Below are 20715 nucleotides of genomic sequence, written 5' to 3'. Positions count from 1 at the left end.
ACAACTTGCTCTCTCCACTAGTGCCTTCACTTAACTCCTTGGTCTCTCTTTTCCTACCCATGTCTTATGTGCTGTTGTCGTGGGCATCATTGGTGACTTTCAGCTGACTCTATTACTCCTGGACACCAGCAACTTCAAATCATCCCTTGCAGTGCCCATGTCACATTTATTGCAATGTCAACAAATTGCAGAGTCTGTGGCAGAAATCTCCAGGATTAGGCAATCGTGCCAGCCAGTAGCTTTTTTTTGTCTCCCAGTTTGTTACGTTGCAACTGAGAATTATGGGATAAATTATAATAAAATAATTTATTGCACCTATGGATTCCCCCCCCCCCCCTTTTTATATATATCTTACCTTTTTCTATAACTTTTTTCCAATGTGCAAAGAAGTGAACATGTATTGGCACTGGTTGTTTTCCCTTCATCAGACTTAAGGCAGATTGGCCTGTGCAACCTTTCTACTTTGCAACATCTGTAATGCATGTCTACAGTGTGTCATTAAGAAGATGAGAGTCCAACAGTATCCCAATTATAATAATATTGTTTTGCTGATCACCTTTTAGGTCACAGCCTATCAGACAGTGCAGTTCTCTGGTTTGCTAAAGACATAAAGATATATTGACAGACATTCAGAAAGAACTTTACCTAGGAATGAATTCTGCTCATTGCTTATCATTGGCTCTGTTGTTTGCAAGTCACATTTTCTTGCTTTCCATTAGCTTGCTTTATTTGTTTTAGTCTGTCAAGCTTGAGTTTGTACCTTCCCTTCCCAAAACCTTATTTACAGTATCCTTCTGAGTGCTCCCTTTCTGTAAACAGGTATTTAAATCGTGTCCTTATCTTGTAACATTTGCTGTGCATTCAAAGGCTTAGTTCAAATGTTAGGTGCTGTCTTCTGGGCACGCTTGTTTACATTTCTTTCTCTGACTTCAAGGCGAGTGGATTTATGTGACAATCTTGCTTGATACTGAGGATAGGAAAAAGGTTTTTTCTAGCACATGACAACATTTTAATGAACTGAAGTATTACAGAATATATCAGAAGTGTGTTCAAAACAAATACTTTAATATGATCACATCTGATCTACATATTTTTATCTGTGCACTGTATAGTTTTGTTAGTAAAACTGTTTATCTGTGCAAATGTGATGGTCATTTCAATTGAAAATGTGTTGTTGTAATGGTAGTGTGCTACCACACCATGAATACTCAACGTTACACCTCTCCACTGCACTTTGCACCACTCCACTCTACGCCACTGCACTCAATGCTACTTCACGCAATGCCACACTACTCTATGCCAATACACTCTTCACCACTCTACTCTACACCACTGCAGTCTAGGCAAAACCAATTTACTCAGCACAACTCTACTCTCTCCCACTGTACTCTATGCCACTGCACTCTATATGCCAATACACTCTACACCAATGCCCTTTGCTCTGCAACACTCATCTATATGACCCTGCACTCTAGGCCAATCCACTGTACACCACTCTAATCTGTTCTGCACCACTGCACACTACACCACTTTACTCTATCGCCATTACACTCTATTCAACTACCCTCTACCCTGCACCACTCCATTTTACGCCACTTCACTCTTCTCTGAAATAATGAAGTCTACACCACAACACTCTAAGCCACTCTACTCCACACCACCCCCTCTATGCCACTGCTCTCTGTGCCACTCTGCTACTAACCACTGCATTCTATACCAATGTATTCTACACAACTACACTCTGTCACTGCACTCTGTGCCACTGCTCTCTACTCTGCATCACTGTAGTCTGTGCCACTGCTCTCTAAGCCACTCTACACCACTGCACTCTGGAACTCTACTCTGCAACACTGCACTGTCTGCCACTGAACTCTCCACCACTCTACTTTGCACTACTGTACTCTATGCAACTCCACTCTACGGCACTATATTCTACTCTGCACCACTCTATGCCACTGCACTGTTTACCACTCGTATACTCTGCACTCTATACCCCTGTAGTCCAAGCCACTCAACTCTGTTCTGCACCGCTGCCCTCTGCATCACTCAACTCTATGCCACTCCACTATCCAAAACTCTATGGCACTCTACTCTACGCCACTGCACTGTATGCCACTGCACTGTACACCACTGCACTCTATGCTAATCTACTCTGCACCACTCCACTCTGCATCACTCTGCTCTGTGCCACTGCACTCTAGTATGCACCACTCTAATCTACACCACTGCATTATACAATACTGCATTGCACGCCACTGAATTCAATGTCACGGTCCTCAATGCCACTGCACTCAGTGTCACTATACTCTGCAGTACTCTATGTCAATGCACTCTACACGAGTCCACTCTATTTTATGCCACTCCAGTATATGCCACTCTATGCAACTCCACACTATGCCACTTCAATATATAACACTCTCTGTCACTCCACTCTACAACACTCTACTCCAATCTTCACCATTCCACTCTGCGACAGTCCACACCACTCTCCTATACGCTACTAACTTTTAGACATGCTGAACAGCAGCCACGCTGGTGTACAACATGGCTAAAACACATTGGCAAAGCAAATAGCTCTTGCATAGGCGAGGCCTATTGGCTTTGCGAATGCTTGCTTCCAAATCTTTCTTGGTTCAGTGGAATAATGTGTCAGGGAAGTCTGCGCGGCCAGTGGGCAAAAGACAAATGGTTGGTCCTTCAAGGACTGAGTAGAAAAATCCAGTCATTCTTTTGGAATTGTCAAAATGAATGTTTATAAAGACAATTTTCATGTAATTGATTTCAGTGTATGTTGTGGGTCTTAATGATAACCACAATACATCTTACTATTGCATGGTTTGATGAATCCAGACCTGCAAAAAAATGTCACTTTGCCTAGAGCCGCACAATCCTTTGTATCAGACGCAGGATCCACATATCATTGTGCAATCAGTGCATGATCACATTTCCGGGGCAACAGCATCAACACATTGGTTGGAAGATCACCTGATGAAGGATTGTCTTAAAAGTGCTCCAAAGTGAAAGTCAAACAAGAATCTAAAAAATTGAGTGCCTGAGCAATAACTTAATTTAAATACAGGTTCTGGTCATCTTATTTTCTAATCCCAAGTTTGACAAGTGACTGATCTGTCCAAAGACATGAAGTATTTGCAGGAAAAGATCAGAGACGACTCAGAGGTGTGAGTTAAAGATGTGCTATATGCAGAGGCATCCTATTGGGGAGGTGTGTAGAAGATGTATATAAAATTTATCTGAGGACCAGCCCATGTCAAAAGGCCCCAGATGACCAAATTCTGTTAGGTGGAGAAAATGACTGACCCAAATTCACACAAAACAGAAATGCGTACAACAGTGCAGCCCATATTTATACTTTTATTACGCCTCATTTGCAAACTTACAAAATATAATTGTATTTTGTATGTTTGTGCAGCTTTTGCATCAAAAAGTGATGCAAATGTGGCGCAAAAAAGTATAAATATAGGCTTAAATCACATATACAGGCTGTGAAAAAATGAACAAGTTCAGAGCTAGTAAAAATCTAAACTGAGCAGATGAAGGGATAACATTGGATTAACGTCATTGGGAGAAACCTGAGATTTTACCTGGTAAAATAAATGCCAGGGACCTCTTACAATATGTCGCCCAGTGAGCTACATAGACAAGCAAATTCAACAGAGAGGAAGACAAAATGATCCACTGTATGGAGAACATAACTGTAATGACAATAATCTATAAATACAAGACTACAGTAAATATGCCATGCAGTGTACATGCAGCAATGACTTTAGCAAAGCTACATCATAGTGACAGTAACAGAAGATATACCTGGAACACACATGCATACAGCATCACTAAAGAGTGCAGAGTCAGACATGCCTGTAGCACAGATGACCTGGCAAGCCTCCCGCACACATGCACTGTGCTGAGAGATGCACACACACAGCACAGAGTCACAGTGCTGACAGACGTGTGCATGCTATACTTTCATTGCATATCTAGATAGTACAGACTGTGACTCAGACACAGGTCTCGTGGGGTTGTAACAGTTTTATTGGACTATGCAGAAACATCACAAATCAGGGCCTGTCCATACCTGAGGCTGAACATGTACAGCGTTTACAGAAAAGATCACAAGACTGCCTTTAGAGATAGGAAGGCGGCTGGGTGAAATGGGGACTAGGAGGAGAAACTCCAGGGAATCAGCAGAGACCGAAGAGGTAGAAAACACCCTGGGGTCAGCAGACAATGAGGGGAAGGACAAACATCAGAGTAGAGGGTGACGATGCAAGGGAACGCCAGAAGATTAGTGGACTTTAAATAAATGCAATGGCACTAGAGGATCATCAGAGGAAAGGAGAAACACAAGCAGATCAGAAATGTGTGAAGAGGCAGAGAAAGAAGTGGATCTGAAGAAAATCAAATGGCAGAGAAATAGAGTGTGAGCAGAGAGTAAGGGGGCAAACCCTAAATGATTACTAGAAAGTGAAAATACAAACACAAGGGGATCAGTAAAGAGGGGCCAAACACCAAACGATCGCAAAAAATGCACTAACAGAGAGTAAGAGGTCAAACACAAGATGCCATCAGAAGATGAAAAGACAAAGAACAGAGGATGTGTAGAAAGTAAGGGAACAAACACCAGCTGAAAATAAGAGGATAAATGTTAGGAGATCACCTCAAGAATGATCAGCAGAGAGTAGGAGGACACCAGAAGGTCATCAGAAGATGAAGACAATAGAGGATCGGCAAGGAGTTAGGACAGGAAAAGCAACAAAAGAAAGGGGAAAACACCAGATGATCAATAGAAGGTGGAAAGACAAACATCAGAGGATCAACAGAGAGTAAGAGGACAAACACCAGAAGATCATCACAAGAAAAATAAGAGAGTAAGATGACAAACACCAGAAGATCAGAAGATGAAAATACAAACAACTGAGGAAGAACAGAGAGCAAAGAGAGGAAAAACAACAGAGGATTAGCACAAGGCGAGGAGCAAGAAAAAATAAAGAGGCCGACAAACACAAGGGTCAGCAGAGCGTGAAGCGAGAAGAATGGAAGAAGGAACATCAGAAAATCACAAATGTACTGAGTGGCAGAAAAAAACACAAAAGAAACAGCAGACAGTCAGGGAAAGAAAAACAATGTAGTATGATCAGAGAAGGGAAGAAAGGAGAAACGCCAGAGTATCAGCAGGAGGAAAGAAGCAAGGTAAAACTAGATGCTCAGCAGGTGGTGGGAAAGGGCTGAAAAGAACACCAGAGAATCAAAGAGAATGAAGAAAGAGAGATAAAGATGTACCAGAGAATCCGCGGGGAATCGAGAAAACAGAGGAGTAAAGAATCAGAAAACAATCGATCAGTGAAAGGCCACTGGAGTATCACAGAAGAAGCGAAAACACACACATATCAGAGGCTCAGCAACAAATGAATCAAAGTGCTTTAGCTTAGAATGAAGACCCGGTGAAAAAACAAATATTCAGAAAAGAATGGAGGTGGTAGGGACACAGAGAATCAGCATAGAAGGAAGAAGCAGAAAAACACCAGCAAATCAGAAGAAAGGTGAGGGAAGTAAAGCATATTAGAGTTTCAGCAGAGGGTACATGGAAGGGAAGACAGCAGAGATGAATGGGGTAGGAAAACAACAAAGAATCAGGAGTCTAGCAAGAGAACACAATCAGCAGAGAATGAAGGGGTGGAGAAAGAGAAGAAGATCCTCAAATAATAAGACAACAAAGAAACACTCAAGCATCAATAAGAGTAGCGGGTCGGGAAACACTAGAATACCAACAATGAGCTAAAACACAGAGAAGCTCCAGACAGCCTGCTGAGAGAGGGAACACAGAAACAGAAGAGTGACAGCACAAATCAAGAGGCTGAAGAAACATCAGAGAAACAGATGCATTTTATTACAGATTAAGGACACAGAGAAAGACGTAAGAAAATCATCATAATGTGAAAAAAACAGACAAAGATTAGTAGGTAAGCAGAAAGTGAGGGGAAAGAAAGTTAAGAGGATTAACAGATAGGTAGAGGAAAACATCAGAGGAGCGGATGAGAGCGGGTGGCTTCCAAACACCATATCACCAGATGAGGGGACAGATAAACACCAGAGGACTAACTTAGATTGAGGTGACAGGCAAACACCAAATAATCAATAGCAAATAAATGAAACCACCAGATGATTGTAAGAGTGAGAGCGAACCGACGGACACCAGAGGATCTACAGAAAGTGAGGGTCAAACAACCAGAGGAACCAGCAGACACTAAGGTGACAGATGAACACCAGGGGATTGAGAGAGAGAAAGAGAGCAAGCGCTGCGATAGGACAGACATACATATGCAAATCCACAGAGACAGTGGAAGCAGACAAACACTAAAATCTGAAGAAGGGTGAGGCGATAGATAGAGCAGGACAATCACTATCCGGAAGATCGTCAGAGAGTGATAGAACGTAAAAATCAAAGGACTGGTTGAGATGGCGAAGGAGAAAAACAAAAAAGGACAGACTAATGGTAGTGGCCTGATTCACAAAGGTAACATACACTTTTGAATACATTTACTACTTTTCTGTAGTCAGAATCACTGGGTGTAAATTTACTTCACAAGTGTAAGTTACATGTCGCCAACAATTTCCTTACGCTTGTCTGTGTGGGTGATGTCCCTCCTTAAACTGCTCCCCGGCCATTTCCAAACCCCTCTTATTCCTCCCTAATACTATCCATGTCCCTTTTTTAAGTCACTTCTGTGTCCCTTCTACATTCACTACTAAAAGAAACTAGGTGTGTGGGGACACAGCTGTCAACGTGTAAAGCTGGGGAGACATAAGTATAGGTAATGTTAAGGTGTAAACTCCACACGTAGTTTGTGAATAGCACTTTGCTGCACGTATTGCAGTACTACAAAAGTACGACAAAGTGCAGTTTGTGAATCAGGCCCACAGGTTTTAACAGAGATCAACAAATGGAGATCATCAGAGAGGTATACGAGGGAAGAATACTAGAAGAACACAGAAAGTGGGAAGAAGACACACGAGAGGTTAGCAAGGAATGGCAGGGGAGGAGGGGGAGGAGAAACAATATAGGACAGCACAAGAACATAGAAAGAACTGAGGATCCCCCCCGACGAAGGCATGGAAGATCACAAAATAATGGAGAAGAGAGTGTTAAAACACAGAAGGTACAGCCAAGACTACTGGAAGGGAGAATACCAAAAGATCATCAGAAACATAGCAGCCATAGAAAAACTAAGGGGCCCTCAGAAACTATGAGGACAGCCGAAACAAAGGATCAACAGAGACTGTCGAGTTACGCAAACACCAAGGGATCAGCAGAGAGCAGATGTCATAGGAAACAAATGATCAAAAGAACTGAGGGGTGGGTTAATACCAAGGGGTCCGAATTCATTGAGGAGACAGAGAAACAACAAAGGATCAATAGAAACTGAGGAGTTAAATAAAGCCCAAATAATCAATAGAGACTGGGGATCAGAAGAACCCAAAACCATGATCAGAGATTGAGGAGGGTAAGAAATACTAAGGAATCAGCAGAGATTTAGAGGTGAGAGACTCACCAAAGTATCAGCAGGGACTGAGCAGTTAAATAAATCATCAACATAGACTGAGGGATCAGAGAAAAAATGAAGGATTATCAGAGACGGTGGAAAGCATAAAACACCAAAGGGTCAGCAGAGAGTGAGGGATCACAGAAACACTAAAAGATAAGCAAGGACTGTAGGAAGCAGGGAACACCAAAAGATCAGCATCGACTGAGGGATCAGAGAAACAGTAAAGGATTAACAGAGACGGAAAGGTCATAGAAACATCAATGGATCAGCATGGACTGTACAAAAGATGCACTGAACAATCTGTACAACAGAGGGGTGGAGTAACACCAAAGGAAAGACAGAGGCTCAGGTTGGGGTTAGCCACAAAATGATCAGAGAGGGCAGGGAAAATGCGACACCCGATGCTAAAGAGAGAAAACATTTAGATCAGTACAAGGGGAGGAGCAGGAAGGCGCCAGATCAGTGTAAGAGAACATATTAGGACCATCCCAGATAAATAAGAGGGAAACCCCCCTGAGGCTTGTGTGTGTAGTGCATCCTGCGTGCAGAAGATGAGCATCCACACAAAAAAACGAGAGAAAGAGAGAGGTGTAGAAGAAAAAGAGTGAGAGAAAGTAAGGAAGAAAGAGACAGAACAAGTGGGAAGTTAGAGAAAGAGAGGAATAGAAGAGTAGCGAGGACTACAAAGAGAGAGAGAGAAAAGGAGTGAGAAGGGGTGCAGATGAAAGACAGAGGATGGAGGAGAGAGGGAAAGAGTGAGGTAGACAGAAAACAGACAGAAAAATCAAGGCACATGAAGAAAGGCAGAGTGAAAGAAATCAATGGAGAGAAAAACAGAAGGGGAAAGGAAAGCAGGGAAGAAAAAGAGAGGGGGGAAGAGGGAGAGCAAGAGAGAGGAAAGAAGAGAGAAAGTGAGGTAGGTGGAGATGGCACACAGGGAACTGCCTAAAGTACAGAGCAACAAATGGTTACTAAGAGAGGATCGAAGTCATGGAGTTGTGAAGGGTATCAAATGGAGATCATAAGATACATCATGCAGGGAAGCATTCCGGACATCAGGATTCAGGGTCCAGGGGGTTGAGGGAAAAATGAATTGGTCCAAGGATATCTGTAGCGAAGCAATGGCGAAATCAGAGAAAAACCAATGGGATCGACGTTAGGAATTAAAAAGATTTTGAGTGGGCTGGAGCCAGGCAAGTGCACAACAGGGGGATGTGGAGCATGGAAGGTGGAAATCAAGGAATGCATAGTGTCAAGAAGAAGGTGAGGGCCCGGGGCACTCAGAGAAATGGGATGAGGCAGTATGAGGGACAAAAAAGCCCTGGGATTGGGGAGAAGTGGGATGCCACTGAAGTTTAGAGAGAGGGTCTGGGTGTTCTGGGGTGCAGTGACTACTCACGGGCAGGAAGGAAGGTCAAGGTAACATGCATGGGTAACAAGCATGGGGCAAGACTGGATAATAGTGAGAGGATGGGAAGGTGTGGCTTGGAGAAGCACCCATTTTGGCGGAGGAACTACATCTGTAGAGAGGCACCATCACTGGACGTGAGCCTAATGGAACCCTGGCCCTACTTCCACCACCAGTGGTGAAGATGTAGGCATCATGACCTTCAGTCTGAGCAGGTGCTACGGTCACAGTGGGGTACGTGTGCAAGCCACCATCTGCAGTGTGTTTGCAAAAGTGACTCCTGTGTAAATAAGGGCCAGTCCATGAGGAACCTCTCTGCAGAGGATGTCAACTTCAAAGAAATCTTAAAAACTTCTCAAACAAAATACACAAATAAATCCATCCTAGGAAAGACCAATGAGAACAGCATAAACAGTCAATTAAAGATCCCCAAATAAATACACAGATATTTGGAGCTCCTCCATTTTATATATATATAATATATATTTATATAATTTCTCACACATCTTTTAAATCAACAGTATATACAAATAACCGTGCAAAGGGAAATAAAGAGTGCGATTGGCACCTCCAACATTTGGCGACACTGATAGCAACATGAGACAAGAGGAACCATTACATCTGGTGACAGTGAAGACAGCAAGAGGGAGTACAATAGTCAACCCTTGAAGGGACTAGTGTACTGAAAGGTGGGAGTCACCTGAACATACACAGAGTGCACAGTGTGCTGAGATCTACTAAGAACCCACATACTGAGACCACAGCATAAAGAGAACCAGGCAGCACCCCCCTACGGCAGGTCCAGAGCATTAGAACAAGAAACTACCACACTAGGTGCTGGAGTTGGTGCTAGAGTTGGGTAGGGCAAGAAACCAGGATGCATCGCAACATGAGTGTGGAGGGATTCAGATGGAACCACACCATCTGCAGACTCTTAACAAAACCTACATCATGAAAAGCTTTTGTGTATTTTGAAACCAAGCTAAAGAAGAAAATGATGAAATCCAACATTCATTTGAGTTTGATCAACAAAGTGAAAGGATCTGCACATGGTCTTCTGAGGCCATGCCCTAGATAGGAGCCAAACAACAATGTACTTACTGAGGCTCTATTGAAACTCGACACAAAGATGAAAGGGGAACCTACAGTATAGCCAAAAGAACTCTGTTATGCCTTCTTAGTAGGAGAAAACATTGGCATCTAGTAGGTTTTTATAAACCATTGGATAGTTGATTCTCACCATGGCTTACTAACTGAACATAGATGAACTTATAAAGGCAGAGGTTGGTGCTTGGAAGCCTCCTGCTGCTGACCACCCCTTACATTTGAAGGGCGATATACTGGAAGGCATGGAATCTCGAGGTATCCACTGCCCCAAAGTTATCAGATAAAATAACCCAAATAATGATAGTAAGAGGGCCCATGACTGAGTTGAGTAAGGTTGCCTGCTCTTACCTATATTACCACAGTGCAGGTAGGACACATGGATAATGCATGGGTCCTATCAGAGAGAAACCAGCGTCTGGAATGATTGCACTTCTCCCATCCATAATACCACAGATCACCTACAGAGATGGTAATAGATAAATTGCACATCCACAGTTATAAATGAGTCTGGGATGGGAGACCTTCTAAACCATATTTGTTCTACCACAGAGATACCAGAACCTGCAATAAGTAACCCTTCATAATTACACATAGTGCCGCTGAGTATGATAGTGCATCCTTCTACCACAGAATAAACCGAGTCTACAGCAAGAGCTACCACCATCCCAGTCAATATTGCACTGATTTTAGGAACATTGCTAGAGCACATACTTAGCTGAGTATGGGGTGAAGGCCACCTCTTTCACAGCCAGCATACCACACAACAATTAGGAGGGTGGCAGTGGTGAGGTTGTTATTCCGCAGATACAACAGAGTCCAAATGCATGCCTCACAGCTCTAGTACCACAGGAAATATAGAACAGTGATGGTAGTGAAACTACAGTGCCACAGAGTAAACTAGTAAGCCAAGCCTGAATGCACACTTCCTACCTTTAATACTACAGAACATGCGTAAGGGGTGGTATTCAATCATCTACCACAGAAAAAATGATGTTGGGGTGAGTGCGTCCATCAGCATCATAGCTTATGCACTATCTTTGTGCAGATCTGCCAAACTGAACTCACCCGGTGTCCCAGTAAGAAAACCATTTTTCTGAAAGCACAAAAAATCCTTTAAAACACACACACAACTTTGGCATTTTCAAACAAATGGATCAACACAAAAATGTAAACAAGTTAAAAATACAAAGATGTTAAAACAAATCAATAAACAAGTGCAACATACATTTTCCTACTTCCTCTGGATGTTTTAGTGTATCTGCCTCATTCAAGTAGGCGCTTGGCCCATGAATGAAGTATTAGCTTAGACATGATTTGGAGCTAGAGGTCTGTCCAATACTCATCACAAATCCAAATGTGTGTGGTATTTATATACTCAGAATCCTTTCAGTCCCATGATTGTAACACAGAATGGTGAGTTCTACAATAGTACCTATGTCTCCTGGTGATGTGATTTTGACCCTCAAGATATTATCAGCAGATTGGTTGGCTATTCATATCAAAAGTTGGACAAAGACACAATTTCAGACTTATTCGAGAGAATGAGCTAGCCCAGTCCTCAGGGCCAGGGTTCTTGCAGACAAGCTATGGCCTTCGAAGTAAATAATAGCAGGATCGCAAAGCCTCAGAGTATTCAATATTTGGGCAGGGATGAGGTTCAAGGCCATGGGGCCAGCCTTGGAGACCTTAAAGGGTGAAGGAATGGCTGGTAACAAGGATGTAGACATTGACCAATAATTGGGCCCAAGACCATGCAAAGAAGCTTAACATAGTAAGGTTACCAGTTACTAGGGTTTAATTATTAGGCGCAATAGTAATAGCTGTTGGAAATTCATTGGGCTTGATGCCTTGAGAAGTAGTTTAGGAAACCTCTAAGGTTAATACAATGTATGTATGTATATGGTATATCTATACTGCTAACCTAGCCAAAAGGCAGCAGAAGACTTTACATGGTCATAGGCAAGCTTAAAGCTGGTGGGCAAGCTTACTTGAGTATTATGACCACCGTTTTAAGTGGTCGGTGATCATTAGGGTCAAGACCATGAAAAGAAGTTTGGGAACCCCTATGATTAATTCAAGCACTTACCAGGACATTATTACCATCAGTACTAAATGGCGGACAATTAGCAACTTCAAGTCCATGGAAGAAGTTTTGGAACTTGCTACAGTCAATACTATCCCTAACTGGTGTATTATTATCTTGCACTTGGGTAAGGCTCAAGGTAATGGGGAAAAGCTATGGAACCCATTTGGTCAATATTCCCCACACTGTGATAGATACTGGCCAATATTGAGGCTCAAGACCTTGAGAAGGAGCTTGGGCTTCCCCTACAGTCAACAGTATCACTTACTGAGGTGTTGTTACCAGTAATGCTAGATCTTGCACAATCATCAGGCTCAAGTTTATGAGAAGAAGCTTTGACGTCCTCTATGTTCAAAGTTATCACTTACTAGGGAATTATCAGGTGTTATCCACTATGTAGCAGGTGGTACTAGATAGTGGAACTGTGATCATTACTAGATATAGGATGATTCTGAGTGATCAGGGGAGCACATGTGACGGTCAGTTGACAGAATTTTCCAGGTAATTGGGAAATGCTGGGTAGTGTCCCAAAACTGTGGCTCAGACTTAGAACATTCTGGCTTAGAAGGGGTGTTGTCCTGCAAGGTATAAGTGCTCTTTGAGATAACTGTGGATTTGCTGGACAGCTGCAGGAATGGGTGACCACTTGGCCACTGTGAAAGTGATGAGAGGAACCCGATGATGGTTCTACTCCAGCTGAGTGTTGAGCAGTTTCTCAAAATGGCCTGCTTGCTCGAGAGATGCTCCTGGTTTCTTTGAAGACCTTCGTTGACTGAGTGTGAGCGCTGATAGTTTGCACCTCCTCCAGGGCTGAAGGTACACTTTGCTATGAGGGCTGCCACCAGGGAAACAGAAGGTAAAGAGGTTACCTGAGATCTGTGTGTGAGTTGGAATGGGAGGGGTTTGACCTGGGGAGGGGTATTGGAGCTTTGACCAGAATAGCTGTGAGAGGTCACGGGGTCTCCTCACAGATCGGAACATTTCTCTTGCTTGTAGTGATCAAATTGGTTCTTCCAGTGCATCATGTAGGCGCTCCAGCGGTGGAATTCCAGCTTCCACTGGCGCTCCGCCTCGTCAATGTTATCTAGGGAGGCAGAGAGAGAAAGAACGGGTTCAAGAGGAAGAGAGGGAGAGGCAGGGACATGAGCGCGAGATGGGACAAGGTGTGGAAGGCAAGACCAGGAGCGGTTGTGAGTGGAACAAAGATGGAATATAGCGGGAAAGACAAATTGGCACGAGTCAGAGAAGGAACAAATCAGGGGGATGCAGAACCAAAGAGGGTGCGAGTGGGTCAAAGAGATGAAATAAGGAGGGGAAGAGGAAATGAGTGAGAGGATGAAAGAGGGGGAGACAGGGTCAGGAGAGGGGGTTAGAGGGACATTTAGAATGGATGGAATAAAGTGTGTGTGGGGGGGGTGAATAAGAGACAAATAGAGGAAGCACGACCAGGAGAGGGTAAGACAAAGCGATGGAATAAAGAGGGGGAGATATGATAAATGAGTATGTGAAGAAACAAAGAGAAGGAGACAGGATCAGGAGAGGGAGTGAGTGGGAAAAAGAGATGGAATAATGAGGGACGGGGGGAAATTAGTGAGAGATGGAACAAATAGGTTGAAGCAGGCCCAGGAGAGATCGAGTGTGAGACAAAGATGGAATAAGAGGGGGAAATAGGTCAAATGAGTGACACAAGGAAAAAAGAGGAGGAGGCACCACAAGGCAGAGTGAGTGTGAAAACATTAAATAAAGAGGTTATGAAAGGGGAATTGAGAACAAGAAAGAACAAACGGGGAAGCGGGCGCAAGTGAAGGAGCGACAAAGGGATGGAATAGAAAAGGAATAAATATACAGGTGTAGGAGAGAGAAACAACGAGGGGATAAAAATTGAGAAACAGCCAATGTGCATGGGAGGACACAAAGCAAAAATAAGGAACAATGGCAGAGATGGGAGATTGACGAAGAGGGAGTATTGAGGGGAGATAAGGAGATGGAGGAATATCATGGAGAGACGAGAAATATGGCAATGGAATCAGAAAGATGAAGAAAAAAGGAATCAATGTGGGTGAGGATGAGAGGGCAGGTGCGGGCGAGCAGGTGTTTAGGTCAGATAGGAGGGATGCATGAATGAGTGGAAGGATGAGTGGGCGTTTGAGGTGAGATGAGAGGGCAGTTATGAGTGAGAGAGGAGGTGGGTTTTGGATTATGATAAAAACCAGTTAGTGTAATTCACTTACAACTATTAGTCCAACATACAGCACAACACAGCAACCAAATAAAGCTGACTTTAGAAAAATGCATGAAAATAAACACTTTTATTAACTCTTTAAATCTTTATAGTACAAACAGAAAGTAACTCACATGAGGAAATCAATCAATAAATAAATACTGACAACAAAAATATATCTGAGGAGGGGAAAGAGGCAAGATGGATACAGAAAACCCAGGAAAGAAGGGAGCGTAAAAGTGTGAAAAGTCAAGGACAGAGTGAATTAAATCCTGTGGCAATAAGCACATCAGAAGGGAGGGAATAAAGGGTGTAAAGCCAAGGATAGAGGGACTTACATCCTGTTAAGGAGGAATATAGCGGAAGGGGAAGGGGCTAAGGCCTTAGGTAAAGGGGCATTCAGGAAGGGGCGGGGCCATGCAGCCTAAGTGCTTCCCACGGAAATGGGAGGGACATATATGAAGAATAGGGACACACAGCATATGAAAGAGAGAGAGGAAGCAAAACCTGTAAAGGGGTGTGTGTTGTGGGTAGACAATGGATGGGGTGGTATCACCACTTGGGAAAGAAACAATGGAAGCAGGAAATGGGAAGGTACCACAGGCTAGGAAAGCAGGGTCTGGGAAATGGAGCAGTATATAGGGTGAGAAGACGGGGACTGCGGGAAACAGTGGTATCACAGGTTGGGAAGAAGGTGCCACAGGAACATGAGTGGTATTACAGGCCGCACAGAAGAAGAATCCTGCAGGAAATTGAGCCGTATCACATGCAGCGAAGGAGGGTCCTGCATTAAAAGGAGTGGAATTACAGGGTGGGAAGGGCAGTCCTGCAGGAAATGACACAATCGTGTAGAAAGAGGGGGCGTGGTATTACGCTGTGGCGAACAGGGAGATGCAGGAAGTAGAGTGCTGCCCCTAGCTGTGGGCAATGGCCCTGCAGGAAATGGAGTGAGACCACAGGCTATGAAGGAGTTGTCTGCAGGAAATGACATGCTGGAGCCACCCATCAAAGTTAGGCACCAGAACAGGGAATAGGCGAATCATTGCAGCAGAGGTTGTAGGGAGAATGCAGTGATGGAAGGGTTAGCGTGGGAGAGAGCGATTAGGCATGAAATGGATAAATGATGAGATGAACAATGTTCTCAGTGCAAATGGAACAGAGCCTGTCTACCTGAGGTTCCTTGTGTCACATTATGAAGTACATTAGTGATACAAACACAGAGGACACTCTGCTGGTGCCCTTGTGCTAACTAATCGGCACTAGTGACAGAAGCACAGAATCACATCATTGGAATCTCCTCCCAATCCTTGCACTACTGACAGCGTCACAGAGTTCACATTACTGAGATCAGAACCTACCTAAGCACGCCCACTAGTGGTAGAGTCACAGAAGTCACATTATCGCTATGAGGATCTCCTCACTGATGGGCACGGGCAAAGTGAACATTACATTGGCACTGGTGACGATATCAGAGTTCATGTTATCGGTGTCAGAATCTCCCTAGTCACTGGCCCTAGTGATACAATCACATAACTCACATTATTGCTATAATAATCTACCCACTTATGGTCACTAGTGATACTTTTATACAGATTACACTGGCACTAGTGAGAACATCACAGAGTTTGTATTATTGATGTAAGAATCTCCCTACTCACTGGCACTAGCGGCAGAATCACGGAAGTCACATTATTGCTAAAAGGCCCTCCTCGCTTATAGGCACTAGTGACAGCGTTACACGGATCACATTGGCACTAGTGTTAGAATCATACACACACATCATTAATAGAAGAATCTCCTCACTCATGGGCAGTTCTGATAGTATTAAACTGATTACATTGCACTGGTGATAATATCATAGAGTTCACGTTACTGATGTCAGATTCTCCCTACTCACTGGCACTAGTGATAGAATCACAGAAATCACATTATTGCCATAATAATCTATTTACATATGGTCACTAGTGGTATTTTTATACATATGACACTGGCACTAGTGATAATATCATAGAGTTCACGTTATTGATGTCAGATTCTCCCTACTCACTGGCACTAGTGATAGAATCACATAAGTCACATTATTGCCATAATAATCTATTTACATACGGTCACTAGTGGTATTTTTATACATATGACACTGGCACTAGTGATAATATCATAGAGTTCACGTTACTGATGTCAGATTCTCCCTACTCACTGGCACTAGTGATAGAATCACATACATCACATTACTGCCATAATAATCTATTCACCTATGGTCTCTAGTGATAATTTTATACAGATAATATCATAGAGTTCACGTTATTGATGTCAGACTCTCCCTTCTGATTAGCACTAGTGATAGAATCACACGTCACATTATTGATATCCCCATCTCCTCACGTATGAACTCTGTAGTCTGCTTTCCTGGATCCCAAGAAAGAACACAACCCCCCTGTTTATACTGAAAGGTGTTCTACAGACTCTGCAAATTCTTTCTTGTACACTCACCCCTGTCACCAGACCGGATGAACTGCTCAGCTTATTGTGACTCTATTCATCACTTCCTCAACACTTAATCAAGGTGTCAGCAACACTGCCTGGGTGTCCTTATAAAAACCTGATGCATTATGGGATTTGAGGTTCTGTGGTATTAAAGCAATTGGACTGAAAGTGCAAATGGCAATGAGATGTAGAAGAAAACATTGGACTGGGACACCGTGAGTGACGGCTTAATTCACAGTGGCTAGACAGAAGCATTTCATGGGTGATTAACTGTAATTACTTATGTCCCCAATCCATTAGCCACAATTGCTTGCATGTTCACTTAGCCAGGTTATCCATCAGCGTTGTCTGAGGGCACTCAAAGATAGATACTGGGGAGGGAGCAGAATGGGACAGCGCGAGCTCGGGCCACGAGGCGCGTGAGGCCGTCTCCACACGGTGGAAAAGAGGAGTGAGTTCAGGGGCTTGTGCTTTGCACACTCTGATTCCTATGGCGTCGGGCAATGTATCTGGGCACTGAATTGACACACTACATAACTAGTTAGTCATTGGCGCCATGGCACGTCTCACACCTCCAGCTAGTCCTGCCTTTTACCCCTACAAGCACTGCATTGTGGGACTTGTAGTTTAACTTTAATACTGAAATAATTGACTCACAAATCCCAGCTTGAAGAGTTCTACTGCAGGAAAGTCCAGTTCTTGTGAGTTGGGGGCTCTAGGCAGCTTTAAACACGCCTAGAAGACCTCGGTTTGATCCATCGTTCTAGAGCATGGAGACAGCGTGGTATAAACGTGAAATCTGAAGAGAGATTCTCGATCATATCTTGCTGCTCGAAAAACAACTTTCTGTGACCCCAGGATGGCAGGCCATCCCCGGTTCAAGAAAGGAAAAAACCTTTACAGCTGCTCTGTTCCCTCATTGATTGCTTGGTATTTTATTGGTATGTTTTAATTCTCGGACAGTGCCACTTATCGGACTTTCCTTGCTATAAGGATTAAAGCATATAACATAGAAGTTTAAGAATACAACGATCCCTTTACACGGGGCGGGCTAAAGTTATCACCCACTGGGCAGATTTTAAGCCACATCTTGAACATGTTCCTCTGTTTTTAGCGCAAGAGTTGAATTTCTGGAACTATTGGAAGAAATAAAATAACGTCAGACAAAAAATAGTAAACGCCAGTATATAAACTGTACTAAATTGAGCAGTGGAGTGATGCAAATGAGTTCCACCTGTGCATAGACGGTGAACGTGCGCCCTCTAGTGTTACTGTAACAGACGGCAGTGCCAGAAGTTCTGCTCTCAGTAGGATGTCAATAGGGCACCATGTCACGGGATCGCTACTTGCTTTTACTATCCGAAGATTTATTTTAACAAGCAAGTGCATCCAAAGGAGATGTAGCCTTAGTTGCTTTCAATTCAACCAATTAGAATTAGGTTTGCTCATGGAAACTCCACAACTCGTAAAGTGGTTTCTCAGAGAAATAAAGTCATGCTCGAAGTGAGATCAGGCCAGGCAGCTTTTACGACTCCATTGTACATTTTAGTAAAAGCTCACAAATCCTTGCCATGTCCTCGATATCCGGTGAAAAAAATACAGAGGAAAGATGTAGGATGCTAAAGTTCTGAAGGGTCTATAAAGGCTCTCGGTAAAGTGACAAATAAAAGACAAGAACTCTGCCAACAAATGTTTATCCGACTGAACTTTAAAATCTTCCATAATTTCTCCCCAATGGCCAATTCCTTTGTGCATAAAGGGCTTTTGATTCATAGTGTTTGTAATGACATTTAGTAACAAGCATTTAAAATGCAATGGGTCTCGCGTTTGCTCGAGTTAGAGTTATTACCATTGTAAATTCCTAACTTTCATTTTCTTGCCACATAAATTGAAAATGAAAAGTAAAACAGTTGAGCTAAGCATGTCACTTCAAAGCGCCACGGCCGCCATGAGTGTGAGCGCCAGATTTACTGGCTCCCAGTGTGAATGTCTAGGAAGGATCATGGCTGAGATGAAAGGGAAACCAAAACTGGAGGAGGGGCCATCACACGCAGTAACAGGAGCGTGACGTAGTGTAATAGCCAACAAAAATGTTCACTTAGTGAAATCACCTGAGGGGGAACTCAGCCCACAAAGGAGGGACATTTCACAAAATGCACCAATAAAAATGAAGCATTTAAGACAAGCACAATAAAGAATGAATAGCAGTAGTGGGCGTTCTTAAAAGCCCACAGAGAGATTACAACTAGCCAGAGCTTGTGCACTCCACCCTAAAAAACATGGGGGGTATGACTATCAAAGGGGTCACATCAAACTCGAAACCAAGTGATGAAGCATTCCTTAACCGGTCAGGTTCCATCAATCGTGTCTCGGGAGTTAGGTGCCAGACACCAGTGAATCGAGTCTGGGATAGGCATATGAGCTGCTTAACTTTAAAGCAGATGCACCTACCTGCCACTACAGCTTTGCTGCTTGGAGGGCTTCTGGATTCACATGCTTTGCATTATTCCGCCACACAGTGGTTGGGTCCATAAATATCCTCAGTGAATAAAGTTTTTTCTTTTGGATGTGATCCATAGGCAGAATCTATGATATCTATCATAAGCTCCTGTGCATTTCCTCCACCTTTAAATTCTTTGTTCTGTATATAATTCAGTTCTTCAGTTATCTTTCTTGTCACCCTCTTCATTTATTTGGTATTCACACTCCACTCGCCAAGGAGGCGGGAGGGGTGCATGTGAATCTAGAAGAATTCCAGGCTGAAAAACTGTTATTACAGGTGAATAATTAGCTTCACATGCAGTGCCAGAGTCTTCTAGATTCGCATTGATTATTTAGCAGTTTCCCTTCTTTAATGGTGAAACGTGGGAAGGGAATCACTGAATATGTGTTTTGGTTGTCAGTAATGCGTGACGATGATGTTGCTGCCGTACATTTAGTCACATACAGAGACACATTACGCACAAACGCTAGGGTTTCTCCCCCTCCCCTTTCCTTGTAGATTGTCATTAAAGTTTGAATTCTAGTATTTTCCTGCATTTGAATAGCTCTTTGGATAGTTTACATTGTGGGAGCGTGATGCCACTTTTGGGATACATTCTGAGTTAGTCCTTACTTCTTCTGTATCTAAATTCATTTGAAAATTATGGTTCCTTTATAGAAAGTGCTTGGAGTTCAATTACCGTGCGTAGTGATGTGACTGCTATATAAGACTGTCTTTATGTTTGTGTGGCCTTAGCCATAGGCTCAAGGGAGGGGCAGATGTTCAGTGGGTGTGTTAGAACTGTGCTTGGGTTGAAGATGGGTGGTGGATTCAATCTTAATAAAATATTTGTTTAGCCCCTTGAAAGAATCATTTGATTGCTAGCAGTTCTCTGTTATTGTGTCTGCTGGCATATGCCACGATTGTGTCAACTTTACTCAGTGTGATGCCTTTGCCATCCAACAAGCACATTAGGATTGTACTATTGGCTTTATTGGTTATGGCATTCCTAGACCCATATTGCCTGTTCCAAAATAGAAAACACAACCACTTTGCAGTATAACATTTGCTTGTGTCTGGGCGTCTGGCCTCCTGTATTACTGCTAAGCACCTTTCAGGGAGATATTGTTGTTCAGATTCCTTGTCTTCAGGAGCTAGGCCACTAGAGCTAGTTGGCTTTGTCTCATCAGTAGGTTGGTGAGGTTTGGCATCTTCCTTACCTCTCCCCTGCACACTGTCATTAGGCGGGTGTAACACAGCTTTCTTACCCACAACAGTGCTACTGGAATCATCTGAATTGTCGATGCTTCACACTTGTTGGCTACTGCTGATAAAACTGTAATTAGGTTAATACAATAGGCAAGTGTC

General features: G+C 43.2%; 1 protein-coding gene across 3 annotated transcripts in view; it reads right to left on the bottom strand.

Annotated features, from left to right (window-relative positions):
* Positions 1-3697: 3697 nt before the first annotated feature.
* Positions 3698-20715, bottom strand: part of LOC138267408 (acetylcholinesterase-like) — a 144459-nt gene continuing 127441 nt past the window's right edge. For all 3 annotated transcript variants that reach the window (XM_069216323.1, XM_069216325.1, XM_069216324.1), the window contains one exon: positions 3698-13244. In XM_069216323.1, the coding sequence (XP_069072424.1) occupies positions 13126-13244 (119 nt within the window). In that variant the 3' untranslated portion in view covers positions 3698-13125. The remainder of the gene's footprint in view (positions 13245-20715) is intronic.

The sequence above is a fragment of the Pleurodeles waltl genome, chromosome 12 (genome assembly GCF_031143425.1).
Source record: "Pleurodeles waltl isolate 20211129_DDA chromosome 12, aPleWal1.hap1.20221129, whole genome shotgun sequence".
Lineage (NCBI taxonomy): Eukaryota > Metazoa > Chordata > Amphibia > Caudata > Salamandridae > Pleurodeles > Pleurodeles waltl.
This window is presented reverse-complemented; position numbering and strand designations above follow the sequence as displayed.